Source organism: Dermacentor andersoni, chromosome 3 (genome assembly GCF_023375885.2).
Source record: "Dermacentor andersoni chromosome 3, qqDerAnde1_hic_scaffold, whole genome shotgun sequence".
In the NCBI taxonomy this organism is placed as follows: Eukaryota; Metazoa; Arthropoda; class Arachnida; order Ixodida; family Ixodidae; genus Dermacentor; species Dermacentor andersoni.
The window spans coordinates 124,690,482-124,717,592 of record NC_092816.1 but is presented as its reverse complement, the minus strand read 5'-3'; the positions used below and the strand labels follow the sequence as shown (position 1 = coordinate 124,717,592).

The window sequence follows — 27,111 nt, the reverse complement described above, 5'->3', positions numbered from 1 at the left end:
GTTGAGCAGATGGCAAACAATGGGCTCTCTCGTGCCGTTATTGCGTAAAAACAGTTTGAGATGACATACACGGTACTCACAATTGCGTAACTTTTTCGAATGACGGCTGCGCAGGATAACCTTTAGACGAACGGTGGCTGACATTCACAAAGTCCAGCTATTCGCTTCACCTGGCAGATCTTGGAACACTCAAGAACGAACGGCTTGATTGGCGAGGTGGAGGAGCCCACCAATACCGCGATTCTCAAGAGGCCGAAGCAACTTCTGGGCACGGATACCACGTGAACCACGTGCCGGACAGCAAAATGAGCCTGTCGACGGCGTGTCTACTTATTCTCATAATTTGTTGGGCGCTGGCAGGTGTTTCCTCGGCCGGTCGCTACAGCCCCGAATGGCAGTCACTGGATACTCGGCCTTTGCCTTCGTGGTTCGACGAGGCCAAGGTCGGCGTGTTTATCCACTGGGGCGTGTACTCGGTGCCGGGCTTCGGGAGCGAGTGGTTCTGGTGGAACTGGCGCGAAGGAGATCCCGCGCACGAGGAGTTCATGAGGTGCTACTACAGGCCGGACTTCAAGTACCAGGACTTCGCTCCGCAGTTTAGGGCCGAGTTCTTCAACCCCGACCGCTGGGCCGACATTTTCGCGAGGTGAGCGCGCTCTAACGCACATTTCCTTTTCCATGCTCAGCAGAAGATTGGCTCACACATCAGCAGTTGATGAGCTCCGATGGCTAAGGTCACTTAGGCGTTTTGTGGCAGTCAGTATGTTTCAGTAATTCGCACAGTTGCATCTTGTGGCAGCAAATGCTATTCCTGCCAAGGATGCTATCATTTTAAAATATTGCTGTGCGGACGGCACACAAGTAAAAGAGGTGAACGTGTCTGGTGGTTCGAGCGTATCCTGCCGGCCGTATCCTTTATGCATAAGAGCACTTGACAGACCCCACACCTTCGTTTCCTTTGTCTTCTAATGCCAGCGCACCGCCTCAAGGTAACGAGAGATGGCACTACAAAGTGACAGAAGCCGATTTTACGTCAGTAAAGATGTGAGAGGGCAGGCGCTCTTGAAAGGGCCGGATGTGTTAGCTCGTGGTATAATTGGCAAAAAGCTCACGGCCGCGTAAACGCTCTCACGACTTTCAGCAGGATGAATTCAGAGAGAAGCCCAATGGGTGCCACTCGGAGCCAACTCGTTGCTGGAGCACAGCGCCAAGCCACACTGGAAGCGTTCGCCATGACATGGGTTGGAGCATCACCTTGAGGGTATTTTAGCAGCACGGCATCCTCAATTGCTTGATTTGCTGCTGTTTTGCTGCAGCATCCTACCCGCCGTATCGTGCTCACCGTGATATCGCGATAAAGACGCGGACCACGCACCTTTTTTTTTGTCTTCTAATGCTGGCGGATATCTGTGCCTTCTAAATTTACCGACAGAGGGCGCTACATTTTTATAAAAATGCGCTTTCAACGCACTACCTCGCACTTATAATTCGATAAGATCCATACACAGCAGACTTTTACAGGTTGCAGAAAGAAAGTTACCAATTACAAATAAAAATAATTGATTCAAAAATATAATTGATAACTGTTACTAATTACTGGCCCACGAACGTGATTGATTGTTTTAACGTTAATTTCCTCCCTACTTTTGTTAACATTGCACAAATACAGTAAATAGAACGAGCTCGTCTGTCTTTATCAATGTGTGCTCAGAAGTCTGGCGGATTAGATTTCACGTAGAAATTGCCACAAGATAACTGAATTCAATTTCTCGACCTTAAACTTGGTTCACGAAGGCTCACATGGGTTGAGTGGTAGCGTCTCCGTCTCACGCTCTGGAGACCCTGGTTCGATTCCCACTCAGGCCATCTTGCAAGTTGTTTACCCACCGTGGTTGCTCAGTCGCTATGGTGTTGGGCTGCTGAGCACGAGGTCGCGGGATCGAATCCCGGCCACGGCGGCCGCATTTCGATGGGGGCGAAATGCGAAAACACCCGTGGTACTTAGATTTAGGTGCACGTGAAAGAACCCCAGGCGGTCGAAATTTCCGGAGTCCTCCACTACGGCGTGCCTCATAATCAGAAAGTGGTTTTGGCACGTAAAACCCCATAATTAAAAAGAAAAGGCCCACCATGTGCTGGATGTACAACCCAAGGGCTAAGAAAAGCCCTTCTACAATTTGACAGCGCTAACTCTGAACTCATCAAGAGGGGAATAGCTAACGCGTGGCTCAATTCGGCATTAATGAAGTCATGCGAGCGCAATGTCGTCACAGGTTTTAGTAATCACATTATCCGATTGGAAGACGCTCGACTTCCTCCATCCGTGATTACGGGTGTGTGCGAAAGGCTCTTGCAGAAGATAAAACGCGGGAAAAAAGTGCAGAAGTCAAAACAATGAACACGCGCGTAATACCACACGCACATAAGCAGGGGAAAACAGGGGGAAGGTGGGAGATGGAAATTTAAGACGAGTACAACGAGAACACGGTGAAAGCAGGAGCCAGCGTTTCGACAAGTAGACTTGTCTTCTTCAAGGCGACATATGGTTTCCTCGCCGCAGTATATAGAGGTGGGGTTCTTCTAAGGGGAGAGGGCGTAAGGGGGTGGGTGCGGCAATGTGCGAAGATGTATTAGCGGCGAGAGTGTCGAGTTGAGAATAAAGGAGTGCGGTGCACAAGGCCAGGAACACGGCCGTCTGTGAATCAAGTGTCAACAGCCGTGTGTCAGCCGGCGTGTCTGGGGGTCGTGGGCTATCGTGTCTCTGAAAGATATACAGTGAACTCTCACTTGAGTGAACTTCAAGGGACCGAAGGAAATAGTTCACTTAACTGAAAGTTCACTAAACTGAATATTCACTAGACCAACATAAGACATGGCATACAGAGTCAAAAGTTTGAAGTGCAATTCATGGAGCAAAAGACATGGCATCCTTAGTGTTAGAAATGTCTGAAAAGAATTTGTACATATCAACAAGTACAAGGTTCCTAACAGTTGAAATGCTGCCTTTCTCACTTAGAAAAAGAATCTGTAATCTTCTTCTGCACTTGTACTTTTAAAGCACAGGAAGTAACAAAACTGCCCAAAGAGTCAATGTTTTTGTGCACTTCTTCTGGAACAGCTTGCTGTTGAGACACAAAGTCTCTCAACTTTCCAATGTACCCTACAACCTCAGCTAGAATTATTGGGCTTGAAACTGGCTCGGCAGGTGCCTCTTCTTCATCGCACTCTTCTTCTTCTTCAGGACGAACCCTGGAAACAGTCTCCAGATCCTTATGTGCAGCACAGGTAATCAGTGCGCTGTCACACTGTGCGTAGTCTTCAAACGAAGTATTGCTATCGACCTCCAGCTGATGACAGATCTCTGTCCACATCGCGGAGTCTATCCTCTGAGCGAGTTCGTTAAACTGAAATATTGACTGTTCCGAAATTCGTTTAAGTGAAACATTTTTGCATAGAATCTGTAAGAAAACTGCCGGGGAGTTTTAAAAAGTTCGTTATTCTGAAATATTCGATAAACTGACGTTCGTACAACTGAGAGTTTACTGTAGTAGGAGGAGCGGCAGAAACAGGCGCTCGCAAAAAGAAAATTAAAGAAAATATAAAAACGGACCAAATAAATAAGCAAAAGAAAAAGAAGAAAGAATAACGGAAACCAAAAAGACGGAAAGAACTACCAAGCAACCGAACTAAGTGTTGTTGCCTATAGATTAAAGTTTCGCATAGCGAATAGATTCTAAAGCTGCCTTGAAACGTTTATGCCTTTTGAAACATATGGGTAACAGCGCAAATATACGACCACAAGAAGGAAGACACGTAATAATATGTGCGCACATGTCTCCCTTCTTGTGGTCGTCTGTTTGCGCTGTTACCCATATGTTTCAAGATGAACCAACTGGCCTAAGAAGTATTAATTTTGCCTATTGGTTGCAATGTCTTCAACGTACGGATAAGGTATGATTCTCTGTATTTTCTTTTTCGTTTAGAACGGAAATTTGACTGTAAGATGTAGGGTTTAAGTTCATCAAAGTTATGAGCTCGTTGGTTGCAAAGCTCGGCTACGGCATATTCAAGTTCTTTAGCTGTGTCCGCGCGATGTCCGTTTATTATGACGTTCATTGATTGTCCCGTTTCACCGATGCATTGTTTCTTAGAGAAGGAACATTCAAGCATATAAATCACATCCGAACTTGTGCAAGTAACAAAGCTGATTTTCGGGCTAGTTGGTACTGTTTACTCATAATGGCAAAGACTTTAGCGCAGTTCAAAAAGACAGTGACGTGCCAGAGACACAGGACAGCGCTACAAGTAAAGCTAGATTTGAGTGCGTGTGTATAACAATTTGGGGGGCTATTAATTTTAATGTCGCTTTGAAGACGCCTAAAGGTTTTGCACCTGCGGTGACAACATGCTTTTATTACGGGGGAATGATGTTGGCTGACTTTTGCGTGCACTAGCATGTCTTTAAAGTTCCAGTTGCAGCGATAGGTAACCCTTGGTACATCCGGGAAGGCTTTTCTCAGACGCTCGTTCCTTGATAATACTGGGTGGTATTTTTATACGATGTTACTTATGTTTGGGAGTGCATTAGAATATTTTGTTATAAAGGCTGGTGGTCTGTCAGATTCTGGTGTAGGCTGTTTCTTCGCTAATTCCGACTGTCTCTCCAATCTTGACGCGACATCATAAGCTCTATCGAGAGCAACTTGTGGATAGTTTCTTTCTGCTAGCGTTCTTTTAAGGTCATTTAGGTGGTGGATATAATCGTGGTCATCGCTGCATTGTGCGACAACGATTCCTTGATTGCAGTGTCGCGGGTGACGACTGTTGTAGTCTAATTATTGCTGGCTATCCGTAGGCTTCCGGTAAAGTGTTGTTCTCAGTTTTCCATTTTCTATGTAGACCATCGTGTCGAGGAAATTGATCTAACTAGTAGAGTCTTGTGAAAGCGATTAACGCTTAGAGTCGGTTAACGTAGAATCGGTTAACGTGCTTCTGACGTGTTCCCATCTTATAAGTATGTCGTCAATGTAACGCAGATAGGTGTGGGGTTTTAAAGGGTAGGATTTCAGCAGGTCTGCTTCAAGCTGTCCTGTGAAACTGTTCGCATACGAGGGAGCGAATGATGCACTCACACACATAAGCTGCACACAATATAAAGAAAGTCGCAGGCAGATACAATGTTGGCATTGTGTTTTCCGTCCCATGCAAACGGGCTAAGATTTGCTCTCTGATGGCGAATAGGCTGCCGGCTACATGCTTCAAAGAAGCACGCCACACGTTTCACCGATTGTGTTAGCGATGTAGTTTACAATATTCCCGTAAAGTGCGGAAAAGCTTATGTTGGACAAACGGTTACGATGCTTTAATGATCGAGCGAGAGAGCACCGGTTGGCGGTCAGCAGCAACATGGGCGGGCACTTGGCAGACAACTGCAAGCGCTGTAGTTGTGTGCCACTCCTGGGCAAAACTACCTTTCTAAAGAAGGCGAAAAACCGCACTGAAAGGCAGATAATCGAGGATTTCTTGATAAAAAGAGCAAGAAATAAGTGTGTCAGCACGTAGTCACCAGGATTGAGTGGCAAATAAATGTCACTCACAAATTATAGCTTCTAATCGCCGCAAAAATAGAACGTGCAGCTGCCTCATTTGGTTGCATGCTCGGATTGAGCCTGTAATGCAGGTGTGATTTAGGTACAGACTACGACAATTCAGTTCAGATCACTGGTTTATGAGCAGTGTTAACCCCCTATCTCTTTTGTTAGTTTATCTCCACTGTGATTACTTTGCACTTAGGTTTAATGTATAAAATTGCGTGTTCCTGGTGAATAAACAGTTGCAGGTTGGCGCCCCTATATGTTGTTGTGTCTCACTACGTCGTCGTCTGCTTTGCGCCGTAACTTTTGTTTTTAAGTTATTAACCAACTAGCTCAACAGGAAGTCTTGAAAGATGTAATTCGTTATGCGGATGCCTTATACAGGGTGTTTCAGCGAACTCTTTTGAAAAATGAAAAAAATTGCCTGTGGAAAATAGCACAATTCTAGTCCATGAGCTAGTCTACACGAAAACGCGGACATTACTTGAAAAAAAAAAAGAAATGGAAACCCATAGTCAATTAATAAAAAAAATCATCAATTAAGTTTGTACCCAATTATATTTTGGCACATATTGCAATTTACAAATTCTAGCGGTTGAGACTACGCGGTATATCCGCTTGAAAAGAATTGTGTGGATGGAACCATTTAGGAGATCATCATCATCATCATCATCATACTCATCATCATCAGCCTGGCTACGCCCACTGCAGTGCAAAGGCCTCTCCCATACTTCTCAAACTACCCCGGCCTTGTGCTAATTGTGGCCATGTTGTCCCTGCAAACTTCTTAATCTCATCCGCCCACCTAACTTTCTGCCGCCCCCTGCTACGGTTTCCTTGTCTTGGAATCCAGTCCGTAACCGTTAATGGCCATCGGTTATCTTCTCTCCTCATAACATGTCCTGCCCATGCCCATTTCTTTTTCTTGATTCATTAACTCACGTTTGTTCCCTCACCCAATCTGCTCTTTTCTTATCCCTTAACGTTACACTCATCATTCTTCTTTCCATAGCTCGTTGAGTCGTCCTCAATTTAAGCAGAACCCTTTTCGTAAGCCTCAAGGATTCTGCCCCGTAGGGCACTACTGGTATGACACAGCTGTTATACACTTTTCTTTTGAGGGCTAATGGCAACCTGCTGTTCATGATCTGGGAATGCCTGCCAAACGTACCCCAGCCCATTCTTATTTTTCTGATTATTTTAGTTTCATGATCGGGATCCGCGGTCATTACCTGCCCTAAGTAGATGTTTTACCTTACCATTTCCAGTACCTCGCTGCCTATCGTAAGCTGCTGTTCTCTTCTGAGACTGTTAAACATTACCTTAGTTTTCTGCAGATAAATTTTTAGACCCAACCTTCTGCTTTGCCTGTCCAGGTCAGTGAGCATGCATTGCATTGGTCCCCAGAGTTACTTAGCAAGGCAACATCATCAGCGAATCGCAAGTTAGGAAGGTATTCTCCGTTAACTCTTATCCTCAATTCTACCCAATCTAGGTCTCTGAATACCCCCTGTGAACACGCTGTGAATAGCAATGGAGAGATCGTATCTCCCTGCCTGACGCTCTTCTTTATTGGGATTTTGTTGCTTTAATTATGGAGGACTGCGGTGGCTGTGGAGCCCCTATGGACATCTTTCAGTATTTTTACATATGGCTCGTCTACACCCTGATTCCGTAATGCCTGCATGACTGCTGAGGTTGCAACTGAATCAAACGCTTTCTCGTAATCAATGAAAGCTATATTAAGGGGGTTATATTCCGCACATTTCTCTATCACCTGATTAATAGTGCGAATATGGTCTTTTGTGAAGTAGCCTTTACGAAATCCTGCCTGGCCCTTTGGTTGACCGAAGTCTAAGGTGTTCTTGATTCTATTTGCGACTACCTTTGTAAATACTTTGTAGGCAACGGACAGTAAGCTGATCGGTGTATAATTTTTCAAGTCTTTGGCGTTAGGAGATATGTGCTGTCAAATTTGCGGTAAAAATGCACTGTCATTCCACTTTAAGAATACATTGTTTTATACATTTAAGCACATAAGTAACCGGAACGCCAATGCATTTCTCCGCAACGTTCAAGGCCTAAGGCCCAAGGCCTAAGACTAAGGCCGGCAGTATCCTGTAGATAAATAAAAATAAATAAAATCTAAAAACTGGTGTCATATCCTGAGAATTCATTTCAAGTGAATCTGCCTTGCAAGCTCCAAGGCTAGAATTTGTAGACTGCAATATGTGCCGTAAGACAATTAGCTAGAAGTTAATTGTTGAATTTCTTTAATTACTCAATTATGCATTTCAATTTCTTGTGCAAATAATATCAGTCTCTTCGAGTAGACAGGCTCATGGGCTAGAATGTTCCCAGAAGCACCCGGCCATTCATAGCTTGAATATCATTATTCGTATCTACATATTATCACCACGCTCTCACAGTAAATTTCTGACACTAGTGAGCAGGAATATTAGTATCTTTTAGTGCCACCTTGAAAAATGACAGTACTGGGGAAGACAGATGTACTGGAATGTTTTTAAGAAATGCGTATGGTGCTTGGTTTTGAACAGCTTTTTTATTGAAGCGTAAATGTTTGTTGTCCGTTCATCACGTCTTCACTTCGAAAATCAAATACATGGAATAAAGCGTTGCACGGGGATTTTCAGGAATATCATAATTCACCTCCACTAGTAGCTTCTTAGCTCCATTTAATATAAATAGGTGGCGTCCGTCTATCCTAATATGAGCAAATTGAGACTGTCTGCTTTTGTTTCAATACGTAGGGAGTTAAGCACAGTGCATGTACTACGTAGGCAACGTAGTTCCGATAGATAGTCTTATTTGTTCGTGTAAGTTCTCGAGGAATCTGCGTAGTGCAATGTAAGGAAATACAAGGCATTGAACACGAGGGTAGAGCCACTTAGGGGGCGGAAATATCATTCAAGGGAAAAATGCACTGAGAGAATAACAGTTTGTGCGTTCTACTTTATTTTCCACTACCCTTTCACCGGCGTTGCAAAACCTTGCTGCATCCACGTCGCCTTATAGTATTTATCTAAATTTCATTAGTTCGACTAACTATATGATAACCTACAGCAGAATATTGACGTCGTTTGAACAAATGGTGACTAAATTAAATGAAAATGAGAAGCGAGTTACACTATGCCTTAACACGAAAAACAATTTGTGGAAAAATATTCCAGAACCTGTTTGCAGGCATATTATTTTATTACTCCAAGGAGGCGTTTAAAATTTGTTTCATTTTTGTTTCTACTATGAAATGATCACATACAAGACAATGCAAACCGGCACATCAAATATTCCTGCCAAGTTTCTACAAATTTTTGTGCAGCAACGAAATACTGTTAACGACTGTGCATTTAGGCACGTCTTCTGCTCCTAGAGATGAAACCAGTTTTACGTAGTTTTTTTAATTGATTCCGCTTCTGGCTGCAATACGAAGGACACTTTTGGCGGTCTAGGAAATATCTTGCAGCGAATCTCCCACCACTCAAACCGTTTCCAATCTCTTTAACGCGATTACAATGGAAATATATCTGTCTATAGCGGGGTACAACTGAAGACAGGAGAGGCCTCGCCCAGATGACCGAAGCGCGGCAGCCCATGCCTCCTCGACGAAAAAAATAGTCCCGCTGACGGGGTTCGGCCCGCTCGAAGCGCGGGCTGCATGTTCTCCGTTGGATGGAGTCACCCGCCGTCCGGCTCATGACGTCATTCTAGAGTGCTCGCCCATTGGCGGAGGTTCGTGAGCATCCGCCTTTTATGGGGGCATGCCGCTGCCTTTTAAAGTTGCACCCAATATAGCACTCCGAAATGAAATGAAATAGACTTCACACTCTGCGCTAACCCTGGCATCATACAAGATGTGGACGTGTTCGGCAAGGGGCGCTGCAGTGACCATAGGATGCTAAGAACTCGAATTAGCCTAGACTTAAGGAGGGAACGGAAGAAACTCGTACATAAGAAGCCGATCGATGAGTTAGCGGTAAGAAGGAAAATAGAGGAATTCCGGATCAAGTTACATAACATATATTCGGCTTTAACTCAGGAAGAGAACCTTAGTGTTGAAGCAATGAACGACAATCTTATGGGCATCATTAAGGAGTGTGCAATGGAAGACGGTGGTAACTCCGTTAGACAGGATACCAGTATGCTATGACAGAAGACGAAAGATCTGATTAAGAAACGCCAATATATGAAAGCCTCTAATTCTACAGCTAGAATTGAACTGGCAGAACTTTCCAAGTTAATCAACAAGCGTAAGACAGCTGAGATAAGTAAGTATAATATGGATAGAATTGAACATGCCCTCAGGAAAGGGGGAAGCCTAAAAGCAGTCAAGAAAAAACTAGGAATAGGCATGAATCAGGTGTATGCGTTAAGTGACAAAGCCGGCAATATCATTACTAATAGGGATGAGATAGTTCGAGTGGCTGAGGAACTCTATATAGATTTATACAGTACCAGTGGCACCCTCGACGACGACGGAAGAGATAATAGTCTATAGGAATTTGATATCCCACAAGTAAGGCCGGAAGAAGTAAAGAAAGCCTTGGGTGCTGTGCAAAAGGGGAAGGCAGTTGGGGAGGATCAGGTAACAGCAGATTTGCTGAAGGATGGTGGGCAGATTGTAATAGAAAAACTGGCCACCCTGTAGACGCAGTGCCTCATGACCTCGAGCGTACCGGATTCTTGGAAGACCGCCAACATAATCCTAATCCATAAGAAATGGGACATTCTCAGAGCATGAACAGGAGGTTGCCACTTTCCCTCAAGAGAAAACTGTATAACAGCTGTGTCTTACCAGTACTCACGTACGGGGAAGAAACCTGGAGGCTTACGAAAAGGGTTCTACTTAAATTCAGGACGACGCAACGAGCTATGGAAAGAAGAATGATTGGTGTAACGTTAAGGGATAAAAAAAGAGCAGGTTGGGTGCGGGAACAAACGCGAGTTAATGACATCTTAGTTGAAATCAAGAAAAAGAAATGGGGCATGGGCAGGACGTGTAAGGAGGAGAGAAGGTAACCGGTGGTCATTAAGGGTTACGCACTGGATTCCAAGGTCATGGAAGCGTAGCAGGGGGCGACAGTAAGTTAGGTGGGCGGATGAGATTAAGAAGTTTGCAGGGACAACATTGCCACAATTACCACATTACCGGGGTAGTTGAAGAAGTATGGGAGATGCCTTTGCGCTGCAGTGGGCGTAATCAGGCTGCTGCGGCTGCTGCTGATGATGATTATAGCTCTCCGTGATATTGTTCCTACTTTGTGACGTTTTGCCGCTCTTCAAAATCGTCTTTCAGCGTCCCTCCCAACCACGCTAATGTGTTTGCCCTTATGTACAGTTGGGATCGCAGTGAAACTCACTGCGCCACCTCCATTCAAACGTCGGACCATCCGTCTCTCGCCTGAGCGCGATCATCTCTAGGAATCCGAGTTCTTGATATCATCGTAGGAAGACAGTATTCACCAGATTTTTCCAATGTCGCCAGGATAAAGGAATTTCGGCAGAACCAATCTCAGGATGACTATCAAGGTGAATGCAATTAGCATTCAGACAATGTAGCCGAAGGCACCTCTATATATAGAATCTGTAGTGGTCGTTCTGAGATTTTATTTCTTCGGTTATATGCGACGTACAATGTCATTGATCGCCCCATTTCTCTGTGGCCTTTGCTCGCTGCGGTCGGCCGTCACCATGAGGATAGGATGACGGCGATATGCCGACGACACGGCGACGACCGTAAAAATTACGAGGATGCAATGACGTCGCTGGAATGACGAAGGCGGTGCGGAGACAGCGCCATGACGACTATGATACGGCGATTCTGAAGTAATGACGATGTTGTAATGAGGGCGTAGTTAACTTTTTGAAACGATGGTGGCGGTACGACAGCGTTACGAGGACGGCATGACTACAACGGGATTGAGATGACTGTATGACGAAGATGGAACCATCGCGGGCGAACGGGCGGGCGGGCGGGCGGGCGGGCGGGCGGGCAGGCAGGCAGATAGATAGATAGATAGATAGATAGATAGATAGATAGATAGATAGATAGATAGATAGATAGATAGATAGATAGATAGATAGATAGATAGATAGATAGATAGATAGATAGATAGAAGGTGCCTGAAGTAGGCAAACAATCGTAATGGAATTAAAATAGGGGGGCGTGTGTGTGGGCGATTACTGATTCGATTTTCCCTCTGACCGAAGAGCGCCGCTGATGTGCACTAGCCTGTGCAAAGTACCGATGCTGTGTAGTGGCATGCCTGCCCCGACTTTCCGAGAAACCGACAAACACCACTGGCCAAAAATTTTCATAGGTGCTGCAGGTTTTTTAAATTCTGAAACGGGCACTAAAGGCCGATACTAAGTCAAGCTAAATTGATAGATCAGTGCCAGAGAATCTCTAAGGCGTCAATATTATCGGGAACAGAGCCTTAATAATCGAGAAATTTAGGTAAATGCAGGAAATCGTTAGAGACTCTCCCGGGACATTCAAGCACTTGCCCGATGACGAAAGTACTCCTCAGTTAAGTTCCGTCGCTAGTACTCAACTACTCGTTGCGAAAAACATCATTGTATTGTAAGATGAAATAAAATGCTATATACTTGTCAAGTTGTATTTCATTTTTAGAAAGAACACATTGAAATTACCCTTGACAATGACGCGGGAGGCCGAAAGGTTTCGTTTTCGATCGTCTCTGCGCCTACCACGCTTTCGCGTTTCAGTAGTTCGTTATCGCGTAATGCTGCGCTGGTTTTGCTCGCTCATGAAACTCGCACAAACTGCAAGGAACAGAGAATTTAACTTCCGTGTGAGGTCGCGGAATGCCCAAACAGTCTACGCTTGACCAAAAAGCAGCTACAGCGGCGAATCCACCGCTCTGTCTAGGCTCGGTACCGCCGTGTGTTGGGCGCCGTTACTCACCGACGGCAGCAAAGGGTGGTGATGGCGTATGCAACGTCACCACTCCCCCGGTTGGGATCCGGGAGATCTGAATTTCGAAAAAAGGTATTCGTACCCTTCAGATGCAATTTTCTCGTAAACAGTCTTTTCTAGGCACGAAACAATCATTGCGAGGTTTCTGGAATGATATTCAAACAGTCCACGCCGACTTGGTATTTGCCTTCAGCGTACCTTTAAGTCTTGTGTCTGTCCGGCTGCAACTCGCGCGGCCGTATCTTGAGAGTGACCGGCGTTGGGGGCTGAGTCTTAGTACGTAGCGCCGACTTACCAAGACCTTTCCACTTTTTGTGCGTGCTGTGTGTCCTCGGCGCTCGCTTTGCGTTGAAGCGATAGACAGCACGAATGTCATTTCGCTCGCTGCTGCTGCCGCGTTTCCTCACGCCAGCGTTTACACGGCGAGTTTCCGCAGTCATCGAGTGTGATGTGCTCATGTTTGCTGTGCGCGCTGACACCACGCTTATTATTTAGTTAGCAAGTGAATGTTTACAACTTGACACGGCCGATAAGAGTGCTATCCTTACTTGGTACGGCTGTCTGCTAATTAGCTGTCGCAATGGAACGATCGCCTTTCAGGCGAAACGCAGCCTCGTCTTTCGGGCGAAACTGCGCTTTTTTTTTTTAAATGCCAGCGTCGAAATTACTCGCGCTAGCTATCATCGTCGATCTCTTGTTATGAAGCGCAGCGAGGCGGCGTTTTTTTTAAGTGACGGACTGGATGACTCGGGTACAGCGCTTTCCGTATTTTTGGAGATGTACACGAAACTCTTCCAACGGGGCGATGAAAAGAGGATATGTCAAGCACGGTGTACATCATTTATAAAAAACTGTTGACATTTTCTTGAAGCAGTCTGCTATAACCGCTGAGAAAGTCGCAAAGGCGAATTCATACATCCAGCCGCCTCTCCAAGTGAGTGCAAAAAAGAAGATATTTGCTGTTACTGGTGTATGCGTTCTGTGTTGCTGCGTCATGCTTTGTGGCTGAGTAATATTGAACATGTGACATTCAAAATAGCATTAATTTTTTTTTCTTTTTTGCCATTAAGAGGAGGAAGCAACTAGAGGCATTAATACCCTACCTGATGTCCCTGCGTCCGAACAAAAACATGCATTTGTCAACCTACGAGATGTGTGTTTGACGCAGGGTCACGTAGTCAACTAATAAGTGTTTCTATTGTGAATTTGCTAATGTAATCTTCGCCTTATATAAACTTAAGAATTCATCAAGAAACGTGCGCACACTCTACACATATGCACAAATATACGCACACCTTTTTGTCTTGCGATACTGGCGAGCCTTACTTACCCTGTAATCACTGCTGACTCATACAAGACGCATATGCCTTCTTCAGGTCGGGTGCACGGTACGTGGTGCTGACAAGCAAGCACCACGATGGCTTCACCCTGTGGCCCTCGAACGTCTCGTGGAACTGGAACGCCCAAGATGTGGGGCCGCATCGGGACCTGGTGGGGGACGTGGCCGCTGCCGTCAGGCGCCGCGGAGGGATGCGGTTCGGCCTGTACCACTCTTTGATGGACTGGTATCACCCGCTCTTCCAGGCCGACAACGCAACGGGGTTTTTGACTGCTTCGTTTCCGCCAGCCAAGACCCTTCCGGAACTCCTGGAGATTGTGAATAGGTTAGCCTTGTGTCGACATTTACGGTGCTCAGTTGACGTAGCATTTCATTATCATCATCATCAGCCTATTTTATGTCCACTGTAGGACGAAGGCCTCTCCCTGCGATCTCCAATTAGCCCTGTCCCGCGCCAACTGATTCCAACTTGCGCCTGCCGAATTCCTAATTTCATCACCTCACCTAGTTTTCTGCCGTCTTCGACTGCGCTTCCCTTCTCTTGGCACCTATTCTGTAACTCTAATGGTTCACCGGCTACCTATCCTACTCATTACATGGCCTGCCCAGCTCCATGTTTTTTTTTTAATGTGAATTAGCGTATTGGTTACCCCCGTTTACTCTCTGATCCACACCGCTCTTTTCCTGTCTCTTAACGTTCTTAACATTCTACGTTCCATCGCATTTTGCGCGGTCCTTAACTTGTTCTGGCGCTTCCTTGTCAACCTCCAAGTTTCTGCCCCATAGGTAACGTTTCATCGGTCACGTAATATTAGGTCTACAGAATAAGCGGATACCACACTCATATTCATTCACCAATATTTTCGCACGCTATGTACTCACTGAACTCAGGTGCACTCACACTTGTCGGCACAGACGCGCGTTCCTACTCATGCCCATTCCATGGTCCCAACACTCATTCACGCTTACTGGAACCCAGCCATGCTCATACGTCCATTCCCACTTGCGCGCACTCACTCACGCGCATACTCATGTCTACTCACGCTCGCTAAACAGCCACTGACATTCACGCACACTGAGAATCGGCGTCACTGACATTAGTTCAGACTCACGTTGGCCGGCACTCACTCCCGTTCATGCTCACGTCCACTCACATCCTTTGCCACTCACTAACACTCTATGTCACGCCTGGGAAATGAGCGTGAAGCAAGTATGAGTCAGTGTACTCGTGAGTCAGTATACCTAAAGCCGCTTTAACTTGGTAAAGTAGCGACAGGCCTTGAAGAGTGCCGCCTTCTCGCGCGCCCTCACCGAGGCCAACGCCGCGTCGCTGTTGGCCTACTGGCGTCACGTAGGACTTCGCGCCGGCTTCGTTTGTTCAAATATATATTACGGTCTTAAACCAGCTGCTATTGTCATAAATACTAGTAAAAGAAGCATAAATGACTTAATTAAAACATAAGTATTTTGAGAACAAGGATAACGGAATAAGGAAAAAAAGAGAGTAGCCTAATTGCAGATTTTCAGTGACATTCAAAGACCTGATCATTCGGACATATAATATTTCCGGAGTTCTTTAAATTTACATATTTCCAGCTGTATATTTTCTCTATTCAGTTTATTTAATAATCTCGGTAACTGATTTTCCAGTGTTGGAAGTCCATAGGTCGTGCGGTATGTTTTTACATTCCAGTATTCGTTGTAACGGGTGACATGGCTAGGGGCGTCACTACGTAAGTTCGCTAACTGTTTTAAGAATCTTGGCCACGGCGGCCGCATTTCGATGGGGGCGAAATGTGAAAACATCCGTGTACTTAGATTTAGGTGCACGTTAAAGAACCTCAGGTGGTCTAAATTTCCGGAGTCCCCCACTACGACGTGCCTCAATGAGATCGTGATTTTGGCACGTAAAACCCCATAATTTAATATCTTTTTCCGCTTTGTCAAGAAGGATTACCAGTGAAGCTGTGTATGTCGGCCCCTTTAATGGCGAACTGCAACTCCGCCGCGGGTCGGCCCGGTATTGCACTGGTTTTGGGGTCGGCTCACTTATGGGGAGTGTCTAACGCGTGCGTCACCTCCGCCGCGGGTCGGCCCGGCATTGCAATATCTACGGGATTCTTTTTCTACACGCGGATAAGATAGTGGGGAAAGTAGCCGTTAGCAGCGTGGCTGTAAAAAATGTTGCAGTTTTGCCCGAAAGACGAAACATCCATTGCCATGGAAAATTTGTAAATCGCTATGCGAAGTAAGGATAGCAGTTTTATGGGCCGTACAAACTTGTAAGCATTCGCTAACTCACTAAATTAACAAGTACGGTGTCACGCGCGCACAGGTAAACATGAACACATCTGCCTCGATGGTCTCAAAATGCTGGAGTGAAGAATCGCGGCAGCACCAGCGAGCAAATTGCCTTCGTGCATCTCTCGCTTCAACGCAAACGAAACGTCGAAAGCGCAGCGCATATGAAGTTACCGGCACTACGCGCACTCTGCGAACATCGGAGCTGGATTTGCAGGTGCGGCCCGCGCGGGCGCGCATTCTGGCCACGTCGCACATCGCTTTCAAGATACGGCAGCCGCACGGCCGCGCCGTAAGCAGCAGCCGCCGGAGAACATTCAGCCGCGTTCGCTGGCTCACGCTCGCAAGCTTTCACTCGCACGTGCAGCATACGGCGCGGGGTGACGATTTTATCGCTCTTGGACTTTACACGGAACCTCACGGCGACGCCAGAAATGCGCCTGGAGTGTCCATATAACTGTTATCGCAATAAAAAGCTCTTCGCGATACCTTCTGGCAAGCGCGACAGGTTAAGACGTGGGTTCAACGAATTAGGAGGGAGAACTGCGAAATGAGCGTGAAGCAAATATGAGCAAGTAAGTTGCGAGTCTCTCATTGTATAGCATGCGTCGATGCTTGCGTAATTTGCGGCAGGCCATAACGTAACAGATTATTTACTAGCCTTGTTTAGATCTAAGCCAATAGCTCTGTTTGACCCTTTCGTTCGTGTTCTTCGTTGGCGGTCGACCGTGAAGTTGCGGTAAAAGGCAACGATGAAAAGCGTGCGGGCTCTCCCGAAACGGAGTTACGGGACGCGTTCTTAGCCGAACGACATAATCATAGGTCTTTGAGATGTACGAGCGAATTCGCGCGAGATCTAAAGTGTGTTAAGGAGAAACTGTGGCAGTGGAGCGCTCGCTAAGAAAACGCACGGTGGCCCACTCGCTGCCTGGCTCGTTTCACTTCGTCATAACTTCACTAAAGGCATACCTCGCAAATGTTATTTCGAAGCGAGCGCAATCTTCTCAATGCATGCACCTCTAAATTACTGATGGTACAACTCCGCTCGCGACGTGAAGTGCGTCCCTTCGTGCACGATGAAATGTTACTAGAGATCAGTCACTAACCTGACGGACTAACAATAATTTACTCAATGTAAGCTCACTATGCTCTTGTTACCGCGTTCCAGTTCGCGAACGAATGCTAAAAAACTGATTTCATTTTCTATTTACGCAGAATCAATCAATCAATCAATCAATCAATCAATCAATCAATCAATCAATCAATCAATCAATCAATCAATCAATCAATCAATCAATTAATTAATTAATCATTTCAATATCAAAGACATTTGGTGGGTACAGACAAAAAGCCATTCATTAGGCTTGACGAGGTCTGCACCCCCGAATATTCGCAGACAAGGCGCATAACAAATGCAGCACGCCAACATAAATAAACTTTTTTTTTTTTTTCTTTATTGCCTTTTCACAAACGCAAACAAGAAGATCAAATACACGACATGTACATATTCTAAAAACACCAGCCACAGCTCGGCCAGTGTAAGGTGTTCAAAAGGGCTTCACAGAAGCCAATTGGTTTATTTATGTTGGCCTAATGGCTTCCTGTACTAGGCCAACATAAATAAACCGAACAGTGTACAGAAGTCAGGTGTGTATATATATATATATATATATATATATATATATATATTACGGTCTTAGATCAGCTGCTATTGTCATCAATACTAGTAAAAGAAGCATAACAACAAATTTCTGTGTAGATACAAACAATAAAATAAGAAAGAAATACGCTTGAGCACACGACAGGGTCACATGAGTACATGAATACTGCATGAGATTACGCATTCTATTGCGAAAGCAAAAAGCACCGATAAATAGAACGTCGCAGCAAAGCAAAGAAGACAATTAGGTGTGGCATGGTGTTATATTTGGAACTCTGGATTATTAAGCAGCGCAGGTATCTGGTATTTTAACATCTGAGTGCCGTACTTTGTACGTGTTCTAGGCACCTTCCAAAGCTCACGCATTCTCAATGTGCGGGCATGCTCAAGCCGGCGTACTCCGGACAATGCAGTAAGAAATGAATTGTTATTTTTCACTTCCGATTTATACCGTTTATTTAACATTATAGGGTAAAGCTCATTTACTGGTTATAGATTTAGGGCCTTAAATATTGGTTCCGGGTGTGTGTCGTATGCAGCATTAACGATGTTGCGAAGGGCTTTCTTTTGAAGTTTATGTAGTTTCTGAGTGTTTGTGTTGTCGTGCCCCAGACTAAATAGCAGTACGATAATTTCTACAAAAACAGGGATATACTTTTATATTCTGAGGCAAGGTGTGGCGATATTTGCACAAAACCGCTACAGTTTTTGAAAGTTTATTTAATGTTTCATTTACTTGAACTGTGCACGTCATGTGTTCTTCAAAAACGACGCCAAGACTTTTAGCTTCGCGCGATATTGGTATATCTGATGACCCGATTTTTAGACTGCTGGTTAAATTGAGTGCTTTGTGCTGAGGGCGAAATAAAACTGCTTTCGTCTTTGCAGCGTTTAAGTTTAATGAGTTAGCAACACTCCAAGTATGAAGTTTATTTAACACCACGTTGCCTTTTTCTATGAGGCTAGACGGATCAAACCCTGTTATGAAAGTACTTGTATCGTCTGCGTATATAATAAATTTTGTGTTACTGTCTATGTTTACTATATCGTTCACATATATGTTGAAGAGTATTGGGCCTAAGATTCTGCCTTGAGGCACACCAGCATGAATTGGTTCTACTTCAGATAGAAAACCGTTAACAGTGGTTTGCTGCTGACGATGATAAAAATACGATGTGAGAAGTGTTAGGAAAGTGCCTCTAAAGCCATAATGTTCCAGTTTCTCAAGTAAAGACTGGTGATTAATTGAGTCAAATGCTTTAGAGTAATCAATGAATATGCCTAGTGTGCATAGTCGTGACAAACGAAGTCCCGACTCGATGATCGGCCGCGCATATTTCTGTCGACTTTGAGGCACGAGGGACATAATAGTACCAGCACACATCTTCGAGCCTTTGTATATGCTTGGAAGACTGGCAAGCACGCACAAAGGCTAGCACATAGGCGGCTCTGTAGCTTTTAATAGTCTATCGAACTTTCGGAGCAACGATCGTTCGCGCCCTCTGTCAGTCTTTATGCGTCATATCTGATAGGCGCCGAAAATTCACCTGGTAAGGACAGTACGCATTAAGTCACTGAGGGCCTCCGGGGGCCGGTATGTCAGCGTTCGATCGTAAGCGTGTTATTTACAACCATTCGCGACAAGATCTTGCGACACGCGTTTGACAAATGTTGCGTATCTAATTGTAGCGTACGCGACACATTCGTAGTCTTCATGAGATGGCGTTAGCACTCATTTAGCTACTTTTTTTAAATGGTTATCCAATCAGTAAAAAAAGCTGCAGTTACTGAATTTGTATAATCCTCCATATTCTACGCTGTACACGACGTTACTCGGAGCTAGGAAGTAGAACGACCTTTTAAAGCCTACCGCCTTCGCTTTCTGTGGACTCGGCGAAACGTCGTCTGCTACGCTGAAGCATAGTAGGCGGCGCAGCGGTCGAGGAGGGAGAGCGAAAGAGAGAAGGGAATGGGAACGAAAGCGAAGCAGGAGAGTTCGCTACTTTGCGATGTTCCAGGGTTCTTTTTTTTTTTTCGGGGAACCCGTACGGGTTTTCTTTGTAGCAATTCCTGCGATTGGGTGGACGTCTCATTCTCCCTCTGTTAATAACTTCTCTCCGCCTTGCGGGTTTCCGAAAAACCATTACGTCAAACTCTTGCCTTTGCTTCGAGTTGTTGGCAAGTTCGACTTCGCCCGGCCATCTGCTAGCCGCCTGGTTAGCTGAGATGATAGAGCGACTGGCCCAGAAAGGCGGTAGTCCCAGGTTCGAGTCCCGGACCAGGACGAATTTTCTTTCAACTGCTAGGCTTTTCTTTCGAGGAACCCGTATGGGTTTCCTTTGTAGCAAGTGCTACAATTTGGTAGACGTCCCTCTAATAATATACCAACCTACGCACACGTCTGCAAATGGTAAATTAGCTTAACTTCAGAGCTCCGACCATGCAGTTCTTACTCAGCCGTCTAGCAATCCCTTTTACAACAGTATAGCTGTTATTCTTCACTCGGCTCCACGACACGCCTTTAATTAGCGCTCGTTTCATCGTCAGTGAAGCTGGATGACGGCACATGTTCACGTCTCTTTATATATCCCAGTTTATACTGTCCAAGCCCACAGGGTTTACTTGGTCCCTTCGAAGGCATTGGTGTAGATCTGTCTTCTTTTGTGGTTTTATATTCTACTGAAGTTAACCCTATATATTGCAACACCCTCTAAAAATAACTTTCAAATGTTTGCAGTGAGTTGTCTCTTGCATGACTCTTTGTTTTGTCTTTAAAAGAAAGCATTCAAAAAAGCCTACCTCGCTTCTTGTGTGCGCGCCGCAGCAGTGCTGCTGTCAAACATAATGAAAAGCAAATGATCGAGCATGTGGCGGCACTTCCTTTACAGGGTGTTTATTATGGTATGGCCGTGAAATTCATTCTAGCCATGAGCCTCGTGTCTGAGCGCAGAGCGGTTCGTCAGCGGTAAGCACATCGCCCAAGACAAGTTACCAAAATCGCAGTGGAAGCTATCAATTTCAACGTAAAGCCAACTCGAATCGAAGTAAATTGTAAGCGTGAATATACAACAGGCACCTCGATTAATTTCTACATGTCATGTTAATGACACAAACGAGCCATTACGGGGGCGAATTGAATTATTTCCCCGTGTGATTTCAAGCAACGCTTTAGCACTATGTTGCAAGCAGCAGGGAACCACTGTTTGCGTGCGCAGAAGTACAGCCGAAATCTAGATTTTGTAAAGATTAAATAAGCGCTAAACAACGATGACAACATGAAATCAGCAATATGCAATGGCAGGGACACGTTACTGACAACCAAGAAAGATAGTGCCAGATCATCAGGAATTTCAATGGTGTAGTAAGGACAGTAGATAAATTCTATACTGAATCGTACCAGAACAGCAACGTAGTCTTGTTTAGTCTTGGCTGCACAGAAAAATGTTGGTCCCGCGTGAAATTATGGTGCCGTGTGTTGCTTGGAGGGCGTCGACATCAACCACGCCGAGTACCAGGAACAAAATACAGACCTGACTTCATTTACATGACGATGCCAGACACCACACCGGCTCTGCGAACTTTTTTATGCCTGAGCAGCCGCAAGCAGCTGGCAAATTACCCCAGCACCTCCGAGGCAGCGCCCCCACATCTGCACCCTTGAGTATCTCCCACGTTGCACTGCATATAAAGGTTCAGTCGCCCACGCGGCGCACAATTCCTTACATAGCTACTAAATACAGGAGTTGCTTCTTGTCGGGAGGGTTCTTCAAGAGACATCAGGCTTGCACACTACGCAGTGTAGTCAATTGCTGCAGAGGACGGTGGGCCGAAATGCTAGAGTATCTTCTGGCGGTTGCCGCACCTCTACTCTTGGTGCTGTTGCAGAGTCTTTCTCAAAAATCAGTACTAAGTTCATCCGTTTGCGTTACAGCACAGCACCTTCCTAAGTGTGTACACTGTACGATACGACCTGGGGCACTGTGCCACGCTAGAAACTGTGGGAGACACACGTTCGAGATACCCAAGCACGAGTATCACCGATCAATGAAGGCAACTCCCTTACACGATGTTGGCGATTGAAGTGTGGTGCTTGGGGGTGATTACATTATGCATCATTGGCAGCAGCTACTTTTTGAGCGATGCTTAAAGGCTATAACTATCTTAGTTCTTTGGCCGGCCGAGTTCTGGACCGTTTACCTATGAACGTCTGGGCCGGATTAAAAGCAGAGACGCTAGGAGCGTCGCAATATTCAAACAAAGCCATATATTGGTCCTGAGCTTTGCGCAACAAGTTCTTGACCGCATGCATCGTGCGCTCTGCTTCTCCGTTGTACTGTGGTTGGTTGGGGCTACTAGTACTGCGTTCAATGCTATATGAGGCCGAAAACTGGCGCAAGGTCACTAGAGAGGAATAGTGATCCGTTGTCGGTACGCAGCATTGACGAGATGCCACGTCAAGCGATGATGCTCTTTAGGACTTGGATGGCACGCCCTGAAGTTGTAGCATTCATCGTGACGGCCTCATGGTACTGAGAATAGTAATACACCACTAGAAGGTAGTTCGCGACTTCGAGGTGAAACAGGTCGGCACCAAGTATTTCTGAAAAAAAGACTTGAAAACTGCGGTTTTGGTGACGTTCGGAATTATTTCTCGGCATGAATTCCGCTGTTCACATTTAGCTGCGAGGGTGCAATGTCCGTCTTTATCCCTGGCTACCATACCGATTCCTTAGCTCGTGCCGCGCACGTGTTCATACTTTGGTGGCTTCTGTGAATGAGAATCAGTCACTGCACTATATGCTGCTGGGACAACGATCGGAGTGCCCCTGAGCAGGAGACTATTACAAATTCGGAGGTCATACGTTAAGGCTTTTTTCATAGTTTTGTTGCTGCGTGCGCATGTCGTTGTGAAAGACCGATAAGCGAAAGTAACAGGCCTTTGTTCAGCTAAGGCCCCAGTTTGGAGCATAACGGCTCCCAAGCAAAGGAACTTAGATCCGCCGAGAGGACTCTAATGCCATCTCCGGCTGGACGTTTCTGAGCGCTCTGGAGCGCTCTCGCCAGCGGCGTCGTCTTCTGCTGGTTGAAAGAGCGTGCGCGCCCTGCGTTCGGCTGGTTCTTCTCGATTGCTCTCCTCCATCTTCGAGCGCTCTGAGGCGCTCCGAGCCCTGTCATCGGAGATGTCGTCCAGATTGAAACGTCATCGCAGCACCGCATCACTGCTGTTGGCGACGGCCCACCGTAACCGAGGCAACCTAGGCCGCTGCATGCTGGCGTCTCGACGAACGCTCGTCCCGCCTGCGCGTCCGCCGGTTTTCCTGGCAGCGCCGGGAGCTTTCGATAGACCAAACATCGCACGTTGGTAGTAGTCAAGTGGTTTTGCATGTGCCATTTCCTCCTCCAAGAGCGAGTCGCACGTTCGGCTTGCGCGCTTGTCCTCTACCGCTGAGCTCGGGGAACGCCGGATCAGCCCGACTCTGCTTCGGGGGATGGAGGCTACCAGTCGAAGATACCATATGGTATTGCAGATAATACTTGGCCATACACAGGCACGAGGTAAGCATATGCTTTAGTTTGTTGAAGAGAAGACAACTTCTTGTTCATGGAAACATGTTTACGAAGAGCTGCTTCTGAAAAGCTCTCTGATGGGAGCTGTTATTTCTGATACGTGAGGGAAGAAGCGTCCTAGATGTTTGATCCTATCTAAAAGGATTGAACTCCAGCCACCTTAGTTGGCGCGTGCATTTCTCGATAGCTTGTGTTGATCGGGGCGAATGCTACTTGCCAACGCCTCCACACCTAAGAAGCTTCACTTTGACGAAACCTGTACTTTTTGTTGAACGTAATACCTGCTTCAGAGAGAAGCTTCACTACTCGTTGCTTGCAGGAGTCATGCTCTTCCTAAAGTGCGACCAAAGACAAGGACGTCGTGGATCATGCAAACAGTGCCATACAAGCTCTACGGTATCGGGGTCATATACTTCTGAAAGAAATCATGTGCTGAGAAGATGCCGAAAGGCATCCGGCAGAAGCAGCAATGCTCATAATGAGGGATAAATGTGGTCCATTCTTGTCATTTTTCTGCGATCCTTACGTGACAGCTGTAACGTCTAATTTGGATAACAATGTGCTACCTCCGAGAAGCCAAAGATTTTGCCAAATGTGGGAATAAGAAGATGCTCTCTCAAGACAGCTTAGTTTAGCTTGGTGAGCTCTACGCTCAGTCATTACCGCCAGTGTCTTCACGCAAGACCGCTAAATGGGAGCACCAAGATGTAGGTGTATCAACAGACGGAAAGCCGGCTTGTTTCTCTAGATTGGGCGGTTTTAGGCGGACCACCTACTTAGGAATGCACCATTCAGCGTTGAGTAAAAACGGAAATTCGCCTCCCTTGAACTGTATCTTATATTCTTGACAGAGCCGAAGCCTTAGAATAAACTGTCTGTAGCGTTGAGAAAAGCATTTCCTTTAAAACAGCCGTGTTCTTCGAGGGTGTCTTGACTAGGGTCTATTTTTTCTAGACGAAGACATTTGGCCGAGAAACTTGATCACCAGGAGTCCCTGGACTGCTGGAAAACCAAAAAGCGGCACAGAAAAAGACCGCACCACTTATAAACGCTGCTGAGTTCACTTTCCTCTATAAAACAGCGTTGTCATGAATATGCCTAGAACACATCGTGACTTATGTCCCGGCTCTGGAGGAGTGTTGGTAATCTTATTGAGTGAAGGCGGCAAATTGGCAAAAGCGTCCTGGGAAAAGTGTCCTAGAATACTGAATCCTCAGCTACATAATTCACCTTCAAGACTTCACTGTTATCGTTGAGCATGCATTTGATGAACTCGCTTTGCTCTGAGCTATGAACGACATGTAGCTCGAGCATATCCATTGTGGAAAACTGCCTCTTCAGGGCACGGTAGACGTTTCGCAAAGACATTTCTTCATTTCGGAGATTTCATAACGAGTAGGGTACCGGATACACTTTGCTAGCATCTGGGGCACGGCCACAGTAATCCGATGACATTGGACCGTTTTTTTCGTGGCGTCGCGAGTTACACCGTTCTCGATGCGGTCGTTGCCACGCGAGTGAGTAGCGTGTAGGCTGAGCTAATGTGATGCCATTTAAACTTTCGAAAGCTCATTGCTCTAGTGTTTTGTGTTTTCGGCTTGCCTTGCTAGGATCAACCTTTCCATGAGAGTTAAACTCGGTTCATGACATAATTGATCGAAGAACTGAAAGTCACGCAGACCCACAATGAAGCAGTCGCTAAAAATCTTCCTTTAACTTTTATTGACGGGTAGCAGCATCTCTTGCAGAGCTTGCAAAGTTCATCGTAGTAGCTGGCCACCGTCTCACCAGGTTGCTGGACACATGTCTGAAACTGTACTGCATTGTTTATTTCGTGCCGATGGTTCACGAAATTAGTGGTGAAGTTCACAGCTAAACTCTTGCAGCCATTCAGGCCATAACTGAGGCCCAAAATCACGAGCAGTGGACGCACTTTGAACGGACGAAATAGAGCAATATTCCTACTTGCATATCGGCATGTGCCTTGTTAGGATGCGATGAAAACGCATGTTCTTCGAATCTGCTTAACCAGGTCGGGCAGGAAGTGGCGTTCTCGAAGTCAATATTTTCTAGCTGGCGCAGGGAAAGACCTTGCCACGATGAAGTGGAAGGTGTAGTTTTGTAACTTTATTCTTCACTCTAAATTGGGACTTACGATGTTCCTAGCAGGAAGCGAGGGCTCGACAGACTGGCTTGCTGGCTAGAAGATAGCGTACACGGCGCTCCACCTTAAGTCAACAGGCAAGAAATGAGCGCAGAAGGCTTCTTCCAGAAGAGCTTGGTCGTCGTCATGGACAGCCGATAACACTTAGTTTATCTCATTTCTGACACCATGTCGAGACAAACACGCCTAGTGCCAGGAACCAAAGACCACAGAGGATGGAATAACAGTGGGCAAAAGAGAGCGCGAATTTTTTACTTGATATTTTTGCAACCATTCAAGCAAGATATGTTTCGTGATCTCAAGTGCCAAATACTTTGTAGAATGAAAACGTAATAGGGAACGACATACAGTATAAAGCACAAACCCTTAGAAACCTTGAAAGTTAAAAGCGCGAAACGCACCACAGCCACCAACTAATCCTAATACGTCTTTAGCAGTGCCTCTAAGGGCCGATCGTACCAACATTAGCGCGAAATTGCCCTCGAGGTTGTTGTCAAGGAAACACTGCAATATAAATTATGGCTGTATACACTGCACTTAGATATTCTTGATATCTAATAAGTACGCCTTTTCGCATCGGTCACGATGGCTGTTTACGGACTTACGGAATAGCCTTTTACGCACTTTTGCAGTTCTGCTGCGTCGGCGACACTTAGTTTTGTAACTACCTGCAATATCATGAAATTCTTCCACTTGCAGGTACCGTCCAGACATTGTATGGTCCGACGGAGACTGGCTAGCGCCGGACACTTACTGGAACAGCACGTCTTTCCTCGCTTGGCTGTACAACGACAGCCCCGTTCGCTCCACTGTTGTGGTGAATGACCGCTGGGGCAAAGGTATTTCGTGCAAGCATGGCGATTTCTTCAATTGCAAGGACCGATTCAATCCGGGCGTGCTACAGCCGCACAAGTGGGAAAATTGCCTTTCTCTTGACAAATACTCTTGGGGCTACAGACACCATGCAAACCTCTCGGACTACCACACCATCAACGAGATCCTCGACATCCTCGCTAGCACGGTCAGTCGCAACGGTAACCTTCTCGTCAACGTTGGCCCAACCAAGGAAGGCATCATTTTGCCGATTTTTGAAGAGCGACTCACTCAGTTAGGAAAGTGGCTTGCGGTCAACGGCGAAGCCGTCTACGGATCTAAGCCCTGGAAGCACCAGAACGACACGGCCACGCCGCACGTGTGGTACACGGCCAAGTCTAACGTACTCTACGTGTATGTGATGAGGTGGCCCAAGAACGGGCAACTCATCCTGGACTCACTGGAAATGTCCCCGCATGGCAGCATTACGATGCTGGGGCTTCCTGCCGAACATCGGTTTACGTGGAAACCAGCTTATTTGATCGGAGACGGCGCGAAAAAGCGAAACCATAAGAGGGGCACGGTAGTCACCTTTCCCAAGCTGACGGCAGACAAGCTGCCCACTCCGTGGGCGTGGGTGTTGAAAGTCAAAGGCGCTCGCTAAATCTTGATTTATCGAGTACCCAAATAAATAAAAAATGCCGTATCACTTCG

At 46.0% G+C, this 27,111-nt stretch overlaps 1 protein-coding gene across 1 annotated transcript; it reads left to right on the top strand.

The window, feature by feature from the left end:
• The first annotated feature begins 121 nt into the window (after positions 1 to 121).
• On the top strand, positions 122 to 27,111 carry LOC126538546 (tissue alpha-L-fucosidase-like). The gene is made up of 3 exons (XM_050185391.3): positions 122 to 646; positions 13,929 to 14,216; positions 26,284 to 27,111. The coding sequence occupies exons 1-3, from the start codon at positions 306 to 308 to the stop codon at positions 27,059 to 27,061; spliced, it is 1,407 nt and encodes a 468-aa protein (XP_050041348.1). The 5' UTR covers positions 122 to 305; the 3' UTR covers positions 27,062 to 27,111.